This window comes from Nymphalis io, chromosome 18 (genome assembly GCF_905147045.1).
Source record: "Nymphalis io chromosome 18, ilAglIoxx1.1, whole genome shotgun sequence".
NCBI lineage: Eukaryota > Metazoa > Arthropoda > Insecta > Lepidoptera > Nymphalidae > Nymphalis > Nymphalis io.
This window is the reverse complement of record NC_065905.1, coordinates 11,450,211-11,465,579: the sequence shown is the minus strand read 5'-3', so window position 1 is coordinate 11,465,579 and position 15,369 is coordinate 11,450,211. Positions and strand designations below refer to the sequence as shown.

General features: G+C 32.6%; 2 protein-coding genes across 4 annotated transcripts; one reads left to right on the top strand and one right to left on the bottom strand.

Annotated features, from left to right (window-relative positions):
- Nucleotides 1-532: 532 nt before the first annotated feature.
- LOC126775385 (zinc finger protein 271-like) lies at nucleotides 533-4,997 on the top strand. Of its 3 annotated transcripts, none has more exons than XM_050497268.1 (5): nucleotides 537-868; nucleotides 955-1,101; nucleotides 1,203-1,340; nucleotides 1,714-1,815; nucleotides 2,915-4,997. In XM_050497268.1, the coding sequence occupies exons 1-5, from the start codon at nucleotides 809-811 to the stop codon at nucleotides 3,149-3,151; spliced, it is 684 nt and encodes a 227-aa protein (XP_050353225.1). In that variant the 5' UTR covers nucleotides 537-808; the 3' UTR covers nucleotides 3,152-4,997. The 3 variants fall into 3 exon arrangements, with proteins under 3 accessions (XP_050353226.1, XP_050353225.1, XP_050353224.1); XM_050497267.1 differs by having other exon boundaries at nucleotides 538-882; XM_050497269.1 differs by lacking the exon at nucleotides 1,203-1,340 and having other exon boundaries at nucleotides 533-882.
- Nucleotides 4,998-5,789: 792 nt separating this feature from the next.
- Nucleotides 5,790-11,150, bottom strand: LOC126775388 (Golgi SNAP receptor complex member 1). The gene is made up of 6 exons (XM_050497271.1): nucleotides 10,995-11,150; nucleotides 10,598-10,773; nucleotides 9,155-9,244; nucleotides 8,651-8,796; nucleotides 8,240-8,356; nucleotides 5,790-7,848 (listed from the first exon to the last, which is right to left on the bottom strand). Exons 1-6 carry the CDS (start codon nucleotides 11,023-11,025, stop codon nucleotides 7,728-7,730), a joined length of 681 nt encoding a protein of 226 aa, XP_050353228.1. The 5' UTR covers nucleotides 11,026-11,150; the 3' UTR covers nucleotides 5,790-7,727.
- Between the last annotated feature and the right edge of the window lie 4,219 nt (nucleotides 11,151-15,369).

The following is a 15,369-nucleotide window of genomic DNA, read 5'->3' as shown; positions in this document are numbered from 1 at the left end:
TCATGACCTGTGAAAATTTTCATTAACGTTTTATTAACAGAAAACGCGTGTGTTTCTCTGGCGAGGAAGTTATTTGCGTTTTTAATTGTGCTAGGCCTTTCAGACCCCTGCGTCAGTTATCAAAGCTTAAAATATTTTTTAATATTTTTTAAACGTAATGGTTCAAATTTATTATTATTAATGGGTATTATTTTCAATTTTTTTAATTATATTATATTTTTATTTACAATAAAGCCTTCAATATATACGAATAAAAATGAAATACAGCTATTACACAAATTGTAATCGCGTGGAATGGTGGCAATAATGCTAGCAGCATTTTCTATATTTTTTAGCATTTACAGCATTTTATATATTATTTATTTATATATAGATATATACTGTGCGAGAAATAAATTACATCTCGTATCGTCGTTTATCTCATTTTTTAAACATAAACATGTATGTCAAGCTTTCTTTTATCTGTTATCACTGTCAGATTGAGATTTGAGTTGGGACTTGAGAGTGACAACTTTGGCGTACGTCAATAACCATGTTTTTGTATTTTTTTTGAACTAAAACAAATTTAAGATATAAGTTAAATTAAATACCAAACCTATTTTAAAAATATCTTTTCAATATTTTAAATTAATATCCATTTTAAAGCAGTTGTGCTCCAACAAGGGAACCAAAAATTAAAAAAAATAAATTTATTTACATGAAGAAATTCCACTCTTTTTTAACAAGTAATATAATATAACTAATATAACAATAATGGAGCAGCAAAATACGAGTACAAATTTCTACGAGATATGTAGATTATGCCTCGATGAGCATGGACAATGTGATATATTTGACAGAAATGAATTACAAGACAACATTTACAGATGTATCGGAGTAAAAGTATTTATTAATTACATTTTTATCACAGGCTATGCAATGCTTTGGTTTTTATAATACATTTAATATTTTTAGGTGTCATTAGCTGATAGTTTGCCACAGAAAATCTGTGTTAAGTGCTTAGAAATCATTGATAAAGCAGCTGAACTACGTATCATTGCTAAAAAGAATGATATACATTTAAAATCACTATTCTGTGGTGTTCAAAGTGAAGCTTCTAAGGTTGGTATTAACAAACTTAATTAAAATAAAACATTTAATATTTTTGGCGTGATTTAAATGTTTAACAATTTTTATTATTGTATGTTTATTGTTTCATCAAGGCTTGCTCAGAAGATTCTGCTAAAACAGTTGAAAGCAACCACATTGAAAGAGATAAAAGTCCAAGTCAGGAAAGGAACCCTGTCATTGAAAAATTTATATCAGTTCGAAAGGATTTATTTGAATCATCAGTTTCTGAGGTTTCTTACTTTACACCTGTCATGTAGATTCCTCCTGTTTTTATTTTTCTAAATAGGATAGCAATTGAGCAAATGGCCTAGATGATGGAAAGTGGTATAGCTCATAGACGGAGATATTACTCTTTCCATATACATATTTTCTTCAATAAAATTACAGTGAGAGTACAACATTCCATAAAAATTTTAGTTTGATTTTTTATTTGACATGAGAAATTTCACTGAATCATCTCTCCAAGAGATGAAGCAATAGGTCCTTTGCTCCTGTTATAACTTTTTTCTGTGGTAATGTTTGTTTTGTATCATGCTAGAAAGTATACTTTTTTTAAAATTTTATAGTGACTTGAAAGTTTAAATACAAATTGCATATTTTTAGGACTCAATAGCAAAGACTGAAATACAGACAGACAGCTCTCAGGATCAAGTAACGAAAAAAGATATTAAATGTGAAAATGGTAACAAAGAGTATAAATGTAATGTAAGTAAATGAATACAACTAGTTTATTATTATCAACCCATGGCAATCCACTGTTGAACATAGGATTCTTCCATGGCATCCCCACAGAGCTCTTTCTCTCTCCTTCTCTAATTCTGTCCGCTGTCTTACGAATATCATCTTATATGATGTTGTTATTACATTATCGTATTTTGATATACCTTAAATATATTATATTTTAAATAGTACTGTCACAGCCGAAGAACAACATCTGTATTTTATTAAATTCTTTTTAATACATAAGTAAAGATCATTTAATAACTAGTATTTGAAAATTTAACTTATTATCACCGATTGCTATATTCAATAGATGATTAGTTTTACTTGCGAATTGTCGTAATAACGTAATCAAAAAACGTATCGTATATTTCGAAGTCGTATGAACACATTCAATGTATAGATAGATATAGCTTTAACAGTCGGTTGCCTGTACTTTGAACTTGTTTAACTCGCAATCTTCTGTTAACTTTCAATTGCCATTAATCTAAGTACATATAAAAAAAATCTTAAGCAATATTTAAAATAAAGTTTGTATGTTAATTCACTCAGTCTATTTGTATTTTTAGTTTTTTTTATTGTCGTTAGTATTTTTTTCTTTGTATTACTTTTATTTTTTAGCTTTTCAAATTTTATTCCTAAATTTTAGTCATTTATAGTGTTTTAGTTCTTCAAGTCATATCACTTTAAATTTGTTAAGTTCTTAATTTTAATTTTTCTATTTATATTAGCTGTTACTTAGTTGTATGTGATGGATGCTGTGGTTTCCTGTAACTGAGTGAGCACATAGATTTATAACTCGCATATTATATTAAAGCTTGTCATGTGTAGTCCTTGTTGGAGATCTTAATAAAGTAAAAATAAAATAAAATACCCTATTTAATAAAATTAGCTTTCCAATAAAGTTAATATTTTGTGTAGGTTAACATTTAATTCAATACTGTAACACGACATTATAAATGTAATTTTATATAAAGCAAGTTTGAACCCCAATAAAGGACATAGGCTACTTTTTTGTAACTAGCACCTAACTTCTCTCCAAATACGCGGGAATAAAAAAATCATTTTTAATCTGTTGTTTCAGATATGTTCAAAAAGATTTAACAAGTGGAAAAAACTGTACTTACACAATCGCCTACATAATAAAAATTACGCATGTCCCTTGAACTTGTGTAGTAAAAAATTTGCTACAAAGGGTGACCTGGAGAAACACATCCGAACTCACACGGGAGAGAAGCCGTATGAATGTGATAAGTGTGACAAGAGTTTTGCTCAACGGGGAACGTTAAAAACTCATAAGGAAACGGTGCATAGTGAATAATCCTAATAAGGAAGTGTTGTTATCTATGTAGTTAGTTATCTATAGTGTTGTTATATACGTGGACTACATAACATACCTTTCAATGACGGGAGGAATAAATATAAACAACTTTGTGAATTAACATGACATTGGTCGCGATTATAATCTGTAGTGCTCATTAAAGATGTGATTTTTTTTATGGCGAAATTGGTGTCGGATTTTGTAAATAAATTTGAGTTGAATAGTTATGTAAAATGTTCACTGTTTGTTATGCACGATAAAGCAGAGCTAGTAGCAAATCGCATGGAATATTTAAATCTTAAGGTTTCTTTACTCCGTCTGCTATTGGAGTATAGTAAAAATTATGTCTCATTAAGTAAGTTTTGGAAACGTAACAATAAGAATCTAGCGCAAGTAACAGGATTTAAATCAGATACCTTCTCTTTCTTTTTTTTCAAATGAGTGTTTGCTCTTGGCCCAAATGGCCTCGACAGCGTTATCGGAGGAGAGGCGAATCTTAAAATACTCAGCCGGATGTTGGGAGTCCACTTAAGGGCTCAGAATATGCGCGTCTTGTTAGGACGAAAATTGGTTCAAGGTGCCGTCGGCTTCAGGAAGGCCATTGAGTGTGCAATGCGAATAAAAGCGGGACCTCGGCCCCTCCGGCGGGGTTGGTGTCGGTGTGTGTTTACTGTAACCTAACAAGTTCGCGTTGGTAAATATAATTTTATAGTCAGGGGCTGTAAGGACGTCTTTAGAACACCTAATGATCGTAATTGAAGAAATCTTTAACTGGAGAAGCGCTCAAACCATAAAAAACCCGTTATTGAATGAAGTGAACTTGTCACTATTAAATATATGAAACAAATTTAAAACATTTCTTTAACAAAACTAATACCGAATATTCGGCTGTATAGTTACGTCCTTGCTATCATAGTCGATCATCGTGAACACCGAATAAAAAATATATATCTAAAATTTTGACACGGAGAATTTGAACCGAGGATATACTGTATTTCAGGTTGCGTTTCATAAGTATTTATTTAATTATTTATAAATGTTAACATTATTTTAGTTTTAAAGTGTTATTAAAAATGGTTTTGTTCTTTTTTTTACCATTCTCATTCGTTTTATTTTGTACTTAATAACTGATTGCCTGCCTCGTTGATCTAGTGGCTTAATGTAAGGCCGCAGACCTGGAGCTCCTGGGTTTAATTCCCAGGTCGGGCCAGTAAAAAGTTATTGGGTTTTTCTGTCAGAAAATCCTCAGTAGCAGCCCGGAGTTTGGAAGTGTGTACACTCCCGTCTCTCGAAAAGCACGTAAAGCCGTTGGTGCTGCGCCTGAACTCTTTCCGGTCGTGTCGGATTGCCGTCCCATCGGATTATGAGAGTGAGGGAATAGAGAGTGCACCTGTGTTTGCGCACACACTTGTGCACTATATCTCCTGCGTAGTTGGCTAACCTCTCTTGAGATTGGCCGCCGTGGCCGAAATCGGTCTGGAGGAAATTATTACTATTTAATAAAGATTAAAATGTTTAATCATCAATTACGATTACAGATTCACTTTGATTGATTCGGAAGACGGATTACTGTTATCAAAACTTTCGTTATACTGTAATCGTATTTGATTACGCATGTAATCTTAATCGTTATTGATTAATATGATTACATTTTATCTATCTGCTAGATCTCTTAGTGCCGTTTTTTATATTTTATGTAAAATACCACTGTTATATTCGGTTACTACTAATTTAAGATACATACATGTTATATTTATCAAGCGTATTTTATCTGTGCTTGATAAATAAAAGGGAAATGCACGCGTACAGTGTATTTTTTAGTAACTAACCTAATAAAATACACGTCGAATTGAACCGTTTTTTTTTACCTTTCTCTCAGTATTTTAAGATCTTAGTACAAAGCTTCGATTGAACCAAATTGCATCTAACCACATTGTAAGCCTAAATCTTGATTGCTATTTTATGACATAATATTTGTGAATCTTGCTGTTTCTGTTTGTCTTGTCTTTGTTTATACAACAATATTTTTGTTAATTCTTGCTACAATAATTTAATTGACCCAGACCTTACTCACACGTAGCCCTGTGGTGGACTGTCAATACTATCGATGATATTTGGATCGCATTTACTGTATTAGTTAAGATAATGTATTATATATTTTACTGGTGGTAGAGCTTTGTGCAAGCTCGTCTGGGTAGGTACTAACTTATCAGATATTCTACCGCAAAACAGCAGTGCTTGGTTGGTGGCGCATTGGCGATGTAAGCGATGGTTAACATTTCTTACAATGCCTATGTTTATCGGCATTGGTGACCACTTATCATCAGGTGGCCCTTAAGCTCGCCCGTCTAGGTATTCAATAAAAAAAATCCAAACAATTTAAAGGCCGACAACGCAGCCGCAAGCCCTCTGGTGTGGCAGGTGTCGATGGGCGGCGGTAGTCACTTACCATCAGATAAGTTTCTTGCTAGTTTACGACATTCCCCCCTTTTAGTTACCCACACATCACTTTAGGTTATAAGATATGAACGAACACTCCCTGGTGTTTTCATTCAACCTGCATTCGGTTAAGGTCCAGACACAATAAAAAAAAAATACAGTAAAATAATTTATTTTTACAAGGGTAAAATAGTTTATATTTACAATATTTCTTAAAATAAGGTTTTATATCGGGATAGACTTGTTACACGTGTACAAATAACTGCTTTTTCACTCCTATACACTATAATATTTATTATAAAACATGACAATTATAATTGTTAACATACCAAGAAAAGTCATTATTTTATAAAAAAAAACCGTTGTTTTTTTATTTATACTGAAAACGAAAAACAACAAAACTCCCGAATATTATTCTATTTATTACACATTTAACTTTTATAAATATATCGTAAATATTTATATTATATAATTATTGTTAAAAGCTATTTCGGAGATATAAGACCCTAAATTTGCTTCATTAATACATATTTCTTCTGTCAATTCTAAAAATTCATAGGGAGTAGTATTTTACTTCGATTATCGTTTGATTTGATGGTCTCAGAACTAGTAACAGCTTATGTCCCACTGTTGGGCACTCTCGTCTTTCTCTCTCTTGGGTAATATCATATGCGGATGGACGCACGATTTCCGTTAAATATCCAATGTTCTAACTACCAAACATTCGATATAATTCGAATTTATTTCATAATTAGAAGACTTCAAAGATAATGGAGCTGATTCTAAAACGAACTAATTTGACACAGTTAAAAATATTACTATCCTTGTCATTGCCCTTAGGGATACCACACGTAAGAAAGTGATAACGATTTTTTCTAATTTTCTGTCAAAATCGTGTCGAGAGTCGTGCGATAAAATCGAGAATGGGACGTCTTTTACCGTTAAAAAAATAGCAGGAAACAAAGTGTCTAAGGCCGATAAATGTGAAGCTGATAGTGAAATTGTGAATAGAATTGTCCACTGTGACAGTCAAATATTAAAACGATCAATTGGAAATTGGAATCGTAAAAGTAGGTATTCATTTATAAATACATCAGGTATCGGTACCTATTTATTTTTCTCAAAGTTCTAATAGAGTTCAAATCCTAATAAAATATACAGAGTGAATATTAAACATTGCGAAAATTTAAAGAGTACAATGTGAGGATATTTTTTAAAGTTATACAAATAATATTATACAAAAAAAAAAAAAAAAAATTATTAAAGTTTGAATCGGTGAAAATATAAGTATATTACTAAATAATATATGATGAATGCAATAGATAGAACTGAGAATATCCTTTGTGTTTCTAAAACGCCGCGTTAAAAGCGTTTAGGGCGGGGGCCCTACGGATGCCGTCATGGTCACTATTTAAGTATGTATTTTGTATTGGATTCACAGGACTGTGTAAGTAAATATTATATAATAACGAAAGCAAGGTAAGCCTGCGGTATCGTGACTTTGAACCGCGGGGGTCTCTTGCTCTCAGGACAGCGCCAGCGCCGGACGTGCGCACTGACTGATTTAATAAAATCAACATATTGGACGACAATGGCTGCCATTAAAATGGCAATCAATTTGAATCCGCGACATATATATGATATCCGGTTAACACGTATACAGAAATTTATAATAGATTTGTTAACAGACAAACAATATCAGTGAAAATGTTCGTGACGTGAAAATGTTCTCGGGGTGAAATCGTTAACCGACTAAATTAGAAATAACAATCAAATTAGTTTCCGGTTGCCATAGTAACCAGTGGAGTTTGGGTCTCTGTCGTTGAAAAAAAAATATCTATCATTTTTTAGAAAAACTTAACGTCTGTAGAGATCCGCAATTATTCTCTATGAAATTTTACAACAGATAAATTATTTATTATTATGGCTATAATAAATACAATGTTGCAAGTGTGAAATAATAAAAACAAAAAAATCCCACCTCTTTTGAATAAAGAACTGTCATTGGGAGTACCTTACTATGTAGTCTATGATTCAGACCGGTCCATTGTAGTTCTGATTAGCGGGACTTGAGCATGTAAGGCTTTAAAAAGTTATACTTATATTTCCACAGAGTATGTTATATATGTACATATATTCAATGGAATGCATACAGCAGTAAGAGGAACGTGCAAATGGCGACCACGATACCGATGATGAGGGAGTCACGTCGTTTGCGAGCGTTTATTCTGTATATAAGGCTATTTAACATCGGGAACCTGGAACACACATCAACAGTATTCACTAAGGATTATTGTTATCAGTTTATGTGATTAGGTAGGCAGACTGACAATTGGGCCACCTGATGGTAAGTGGTCACCAACGCCCAGACATTGGCATTGTAAGAAATGTTAACCATCGCTTACATCACCAATGCGCCACCAACCTTGGGAACTAAGATGTTATGTCATCATGTTATGTAATTACACTGGCTCACTCACCCTTCAAACCGGTACACAACAATACCAAGTACTGCTGTTTTGCGGTAGAATATCTGATGAGTGGGTGGTACCTACCCAGACGAGCTTGCACAAAGCTCACTGCCTCACTCACTTTTCAAACCGAAACACTAACACCGTGATTTATTTATTATATATATATATTACATACCTGTTTGTGATGTCGTTAAATCTAGTCTGCATCCTCTTAAACGCCTGCCGTTGCGATGTGAGGTGCTCGCGGGCCTCCATCGCTATGTTTATTTGTTCGTCCACTAGAATATGAGAACTGAAAAAAGAAAAAAACAGTTCATACATCGAGCACGGTATTGTGTTAATGTCACTATATATCTTTTTTTTTTGAATGCCTCGTCGGTCTAGTGGCTTGATGTAAGGACATTATTATTTATTTATATATATAATATATTGTCGCAGAGTTATCTGACCTGACCTTGTGGCGATCTGTCAATACTATCTAATAAGAGAAAATAATGAGATGGAACCATAGACAATTCAAGGCTTCGTTTTTTGCTTCGAGTCCTCCAAAGCACTCGACAGCAGCTCGTACCGCTAGAGGGGCTACCTGTGCAGGTGGTTGGCCTCCTTGGAGAACTGGTCGCGGCGGCTGAGGCCGGCGGCGGGCGGCGGGCTGGCGCCGCGCAGCAGCTCCTCGCGCTCGCGCCGCGCCGACACGCGCACCGACGTCTTCTGGAACTCTTGCTGGTAATCCTGACGGTCCATTCAAAATAAAGCTGCATTACAGACGATCGAGAGAAAAGGACAACTGTCAGAGGAGATCAGGCAGGGCTGAGGACGTTTGTCAGTTTCTTGACATTTTACAATGCGGGGGGCGGTAGAGCTGATTTGTAGTAGAGTCTGCGTTCGTGGTGGATGCGGATGATTGAATCATTTTTCATCAGTTAGCATTAAAAATGGCTATAAGAAATATATTGGGCCTCAAAATGTCAAGATCAGTTTTTGCTATTGCTTTAAACTATTGTTTAGTCATAAAGGCTAAAGTCACGTTAGTAACGTGAAGTGCGATACAGAAAAAACAATTCTACGTAAAATGCCGTGTAATATTTACCATAAGAATTTCTCTGTGTCTCTTGATAGTGTGTAACGTAGCCGTCCCACTTGGAGCTAAGTCTGCCATTCTGTCGTTAATACTTGATAACTGAAATTAAAAAAATGTACAAAATGACATTCCAAAGTAGTTTTAATAGAAATTATTATTATAAGTTAAGACTATGGTTCCCCTCATCACGGACGAGTCTAAAGTTTGGACGGAAGGTTTATTTTATCTATGCGACGTTTTGTTTGTTTTGTTGTGTGTTTCGGAACGAATTTCTTTTATGCGGCTTACAGTAGAGTGAAATGGCAGAAAATGTCGCATAACGAAATAGCGTCATGCCTACCCGTCTCTTTTTTACTGTCTCTTTCTATTTTATTCGGTTGATGTGTAAGAAAAAGTGAAATTAGTTAAAAATGATAAAAGCATCTATTCAAAATTTAAAAAATAATCAAAAAAAGGGAAAAGGAAGTCATGGATAAATGTATAATGTTTCTGGTGGAAATAATGGGTACTACGTTGTAATGCCACGATCTTTCTTAATAACTATATATTGTATGTAATTGATGGCGTTCCCGTTTCATTCATGTAAAACTAGCAAAATTCGTTTATATAAAATAAATATGTAGGTGAAGTGAAACTAAACTTCCAAGAGACTAAATAAATAAACAAGATACGTAAACAGTTAGCCTCTATTTCTTATAGGTTAATATTATAATATAATATTAATGCTTTCTTAGATTAAAGCAAATATTTGCCATTAAAAACAAAACTATCTTTTTGCATTTCGATTCTCAGTGTTTCAAATGTCAAATATTGATTACTTTGTTGTAAGTTATCATTTCAATTATTGTATTTTATAAATGTCTAAAACACAAAATATATATACCAATAGTTAATGGAAAATATTAGACCATTATTTATCAAGCTTTAATTTTATTAATATTTAATTTTTAGTGGACTCCATTTTGATTGTTTAAAACTGTTAAATATATTTTTGATGTTTTATTGTTAAAATATTTTATTTATTGTGACAAGATTCAAAACAAAATCAGTTAGAATTTATATCATTATTCTGAATAAATTTAATTATTTTATGCAATAAGTAAAACTTAATTAATTTGAACTCTAGCAGCCTCCTGTGAACAGAGTTTAAATAATGTTTGCTTATAATTATTTTTATATTATGTTTCTGTTTTTTTGTAAAAAAATAAACTTAAGTAAGCTGATTTTTTTATACATAACTTATAATTCACTATTTTATATTTAAATACAAATAAATTAGAGAGATGAATTATAAATATAAGTTAGGTACATAAAAATTCAATGGTGCTTGCTGGGATTGGAACCCGCAATCATCGGTTAAGATTCATGCATTCTAACTGGACAATCTCAGCTCAAGATATACCCCTATATTCTAATATTATAATTTTTTAAATTGTTTTATAATAGGAATACCTTATTTAAAAGCTGCTGTAGTTCCATGGACATGGTGTCAAACATATCATCGCTGTTAATAAGTGGGGCCGTTTCAGAGCTGAGCCCCGACGATGTAGTGCTCATTCCAAGTTTACTAAACGCTACTAACTTAACATCTATATCATTTTCTAACAAACGAGCTTGTTTTCTCACATCTAAAACAAGATAGAAGTTATGAATAACAAATAAATTGTTAAGAATTATCAATATAGCTGAAATATATTATTGATACATTATAAAGATTTCTTATAAATTATTATTATTATACGACTTCTAGCATAATTGATAAAAAGTTAATGGGATAAGATGCAACGTCACAAATTAGGTTTACGGATCGGACTTTCTAGCCGGCGAAAAATTTAAGGATCTTAGTCACCTTCCCACGTCGAGCCTGCTATAGTAGTCATTTTTTAAAGTATACAATCAAGCAATTATTTATTGATGTGTTTCTGATTAAACCAACGAGGTATGGCACCTTGTTTACAATTAATCACAAAGAAGAAAACAGATAATAAGTATAAATGAAAGTAATAAACCCTGATTGAAAGTACTTTGACAATGTCAAAGTGACGTTATCTCATAAGATGTGACAATGACATCTCGTCAGGGCTGCCATGTCAGTCTTGTAATTAATAATATATTTTGTTATGCTGAAAAAAAAAATATATATATTGTAATAATATGTTAGAACAACAAATAGAAAAAATAGTATTACTTTGTGTTACTGTTTATGAGCGTAAATGACCCGCTGGATAGGACACGTATTTTAATCAAAGGTCGCAGCGAGGGTTTAAATCTATCGATTATAAGTTATATATGCTTATAGTTCAACTTGTTCTCTGCGGTAAAGGAAAACATCGCGAGGAAGCCGCGGACCAGGGTGGCAGAATAAGCTCCAGCTTTTTGTATTATTATTATTATTAGTCTTTGTTTATTCAACTATATACTAATTACGGACGGGCCGGTTGGCGTGGTTGGTAGATACTTGCCTTTCATACAGAAGGTTGTGGGTTCGATTGAACATGTCTGTTTGTCCTGAGTCTGGGTGTAATTATCTATATAAGTATGTATTTACAAAAGAAAAGTAGTACATGTAGTATATCAGCTGTCTGGTTTCCATAGTACAAGCTCTGCTTAGCTTGGGATCAGATAGCCGTGTGTGAATAATGTCCGAGAAAAAAAAAACGTATTAATTGCCCCTGACTTACTGACAGATTTTACTCACACGTAGTCTTGAGACGGACTACCAATACTATCAAAGATACTATCAAAGATGTTAGGATGAAATTATAGACAATTTTTGTTAATGTTTAACAGGAGCTCTTTGCCCAGCTGTGGGGCATTTAGCAGCTGTTACTTTTAGTATAATGTGCATATATTATTGCACACATGTGTTAATACAAATTACATCATAGCTTAATCGCCCGCATAATATAAGTACCTATTACGTAAGCTTGTAACATATTTGTTCATTTCATTTTGTTGTAAAGTTAAACAACATTTAAAACATTAAAGTATTTATATATAAATTAAATATATAAAAAAACAAATGTTTTCTTTAAATTGTTTCGTTTAGGGTTTTTATAGAATCAACTGTAGAGCTATTCTCACAAGATACCTTCAAAAGTCGTTTATGATTATATATAATTATTCATTATATACGAAATTGACTACAATAATTAAATCGTTAAAAGGATACACGCATCAAAATAGCGTATCACCGTTAAACAGTTACCAACATTTCGGGAGTGATATCCGGATTAAGATCTCACATCTTAACTTCTTACAGAATATCACTGCAGGATGAAATATTTGTCATAATAACTAGCGCATAAGGTAATTGGCCGCTCTTCGCGGAGCGAAAACCGTGAACCGCAAATGTAGGTACTTTGTTTGTCGGCGTTCCCCATTCGGCGTCGGTTTATAATTCTACGACGTCAGGAGTGTAGAGACCACACACGAATCGCGACTTAAGTTCACGACTGCGATTCATGGGTGAGTGTAGTGGCTTTGGCGCACTTAGCGTGACCACTTTGATTAATTACAAATACATATTAGTACATTTTTTTTATTTTGTTGAAAACAAATATCAAATATCAGATGATGAAAAATACATTTTGGATAGGATTTGCTTAAAAACAATTTTTAGTGAGTCTACGTCGCGAAAGGAGCAACTGTGCTAAATTTTCGACATATCGGAACTAGTTTGGTAGATCTTTGATTAGTCAGACAGTCAGTGTATTTCGTTTTCTTGTAAATGTGTCTATATGCTAAACATAATGACACATTAAACGCGTTGATTGGATGATATTAAGTTTGTTGTGTCTCATGTATTCAAATCTTATAGTTTAAGCTGGGCACTGATATCCTACTAATATTATTAACGTAAGAAATTGACGTTTGTTATTTTTTCACTACTACTGATCGGATTTAGATGAAATTTAGAATGGAGGTAGCTTTTGTTTTATATTTTATGATTATATACATATGATTATCACATAGGCTACGTAACCACGCGCGGGCGTTGCCGTGGAAGCTAGTAATAGCTATATACAATACGTAAAAAAGTAATAATAAGTAAACAATTCGAATATTTTATTTCAATAATTTAAAATACTATACTTAACTTGATAATTTTACACCGTTCCTAAGAAATATTTTAGATCCACTTGCTTTCATAAAGGAGTACAATTATGATCTAAACTTAATTTAAAATGTATAAAAACGTAATGTATACATTCTCCACAATTAAAAAAATCATAAGCGTGACAGGAAAGTCGCAGGTTCGATCCTGACCCTTAGGCTATCTTCGCTATTTCTAAATCAGGCTTTACGTTTAACGCATAGAAATATTAGTAATATTAAACTTGCCAAATAAATAGGCATTTATTTAGTATTTATTTTGGTGCTAGTATATTTTATGGATTACCATGATAAAGGTAGATGTTGAAATTTAGATAATAATTATGTATATATTTATTATATTAATAATAGATAAATAAAATAGGAATATTAATTCTGAATCTATTGAGCTAATATTTATTATCGAAAAGATTAGTTGTATCATGAGAATTTCAATAATTCATTTGAATAGACACGTATAAACTCTTTAGTTAGTTTGAAAAAGTTAATGATCTCTTTTTACATTTAGACTTTTTAAATTATCATATAATTGTCAAAATGATTATTTCTTGTTGTTGAACACAAGTACTTTACGATAATATAAAGCTGTGATAAAACTTTGACCGTATTAACTTTACGTAGAAGCGTTAGTAAGTTACTTTATAGTTATGAAAACGCACGCGACAACGGTGAGTTCAAAATTATTTTATTCTTACATTTCAAAATGTTTTTAAACGATTTTATAATATTAATATATAACAATACGCTTAGCGTAGATTAAATTATTTAATTTTAGATAATAAAATTAAAGTGTCAGGTGCATATCACGAACGATTTTCGTAATTTATATTAACGTAGTTTTGTCTGATATTGTGTTTGGGATTTAGTAGTCAAGGCGACAAATGGCGCCAATCGATAAGTGGAAGGTGCTAGTCCGCAAATTATAATCACCACATACACATGGCCCTGTGGTAAGAACGCGTGAATCTTAACCGACGATCGTGGGTTCAAACCCGGACAAGCACCACTGAATTTTCATGTGCTTAATTTGTGATTATAATTCATCTCGTGCTTTACGGTGAAGGAAAACATCGTGAGGAAACCTGCATGTGTCGAATTTCACTGAAATTCTGCCACATGTGTATTCCACCAACCCGCATTGGAGCAGCGTGGAGGAATAAGCTCCAAACCATCTCCTCAAAAGCCGTGGGACATTCACAGGCTGTTACGGATTACGGAAATGTTATACACCCGATTAGGGATATAGGCTGAAACTTTCATCATTGTTCTGAGTTTGTAGAGCCTTTGAGGTTAATGCATGCTACTATTTAACTAACTTAATAGCATTCGAACAATCGAAGCAATGTTTTGTATTTAAATTTTAATGTCTCGCTGCTTTGTGACACAAATTTTTGAAGAAAATACTATTCTTTGATAAATTTTACTACAATTCTTCAAGTTAATTAAATTTTTTTTTGATTTTGTTTTTTATGTATCAATTTAATTACTTAAAGAATTTTACATATTAAAGTGACAATATATTATATCATTTAACAAGATAAAAATCATTTAAAAGAACCATGGGTTCAAATTTATAATTACCCTGTGCCCGTAATTAGACTCACTGATTCTTCAAACTAGAACACAGTAATTCTCTGTTTAACAGCAGAAGATATGAGGACCTTTCGACACCTACCATCAGCTTGACTTTAATTACAGTTCACCCTCGTGGAGTCACAATGTATCAATCAGTAACGGCCCGACCGAGCACATTTACGGCCGTCGCTACACGTAGACGTTACTGAAAATCACGTTACGATACAAACGGTAAATATATTCCAGTCGGTATAAAAATATTAGCATATATTTTGAATTATTATTAAATATATAATTACTTGCATATATTTTTAGTTGAGCATATATTTATTACTTTTAGTTTTTTTAATAGTTAATTTGATTGTAATAAAAATATTTAGATGTGATTTAATACAGAAATACTTATAAACTAGTGTCACCGTGCTTTAAAAGTGAGTTCCTTTACGACGTTAAATATAAATAACCAGAAAACGACTTGCAGATTTTTAATCGCATAGTTCTTGTTACCAGCTAACGATAAAGTTTATCCGTTT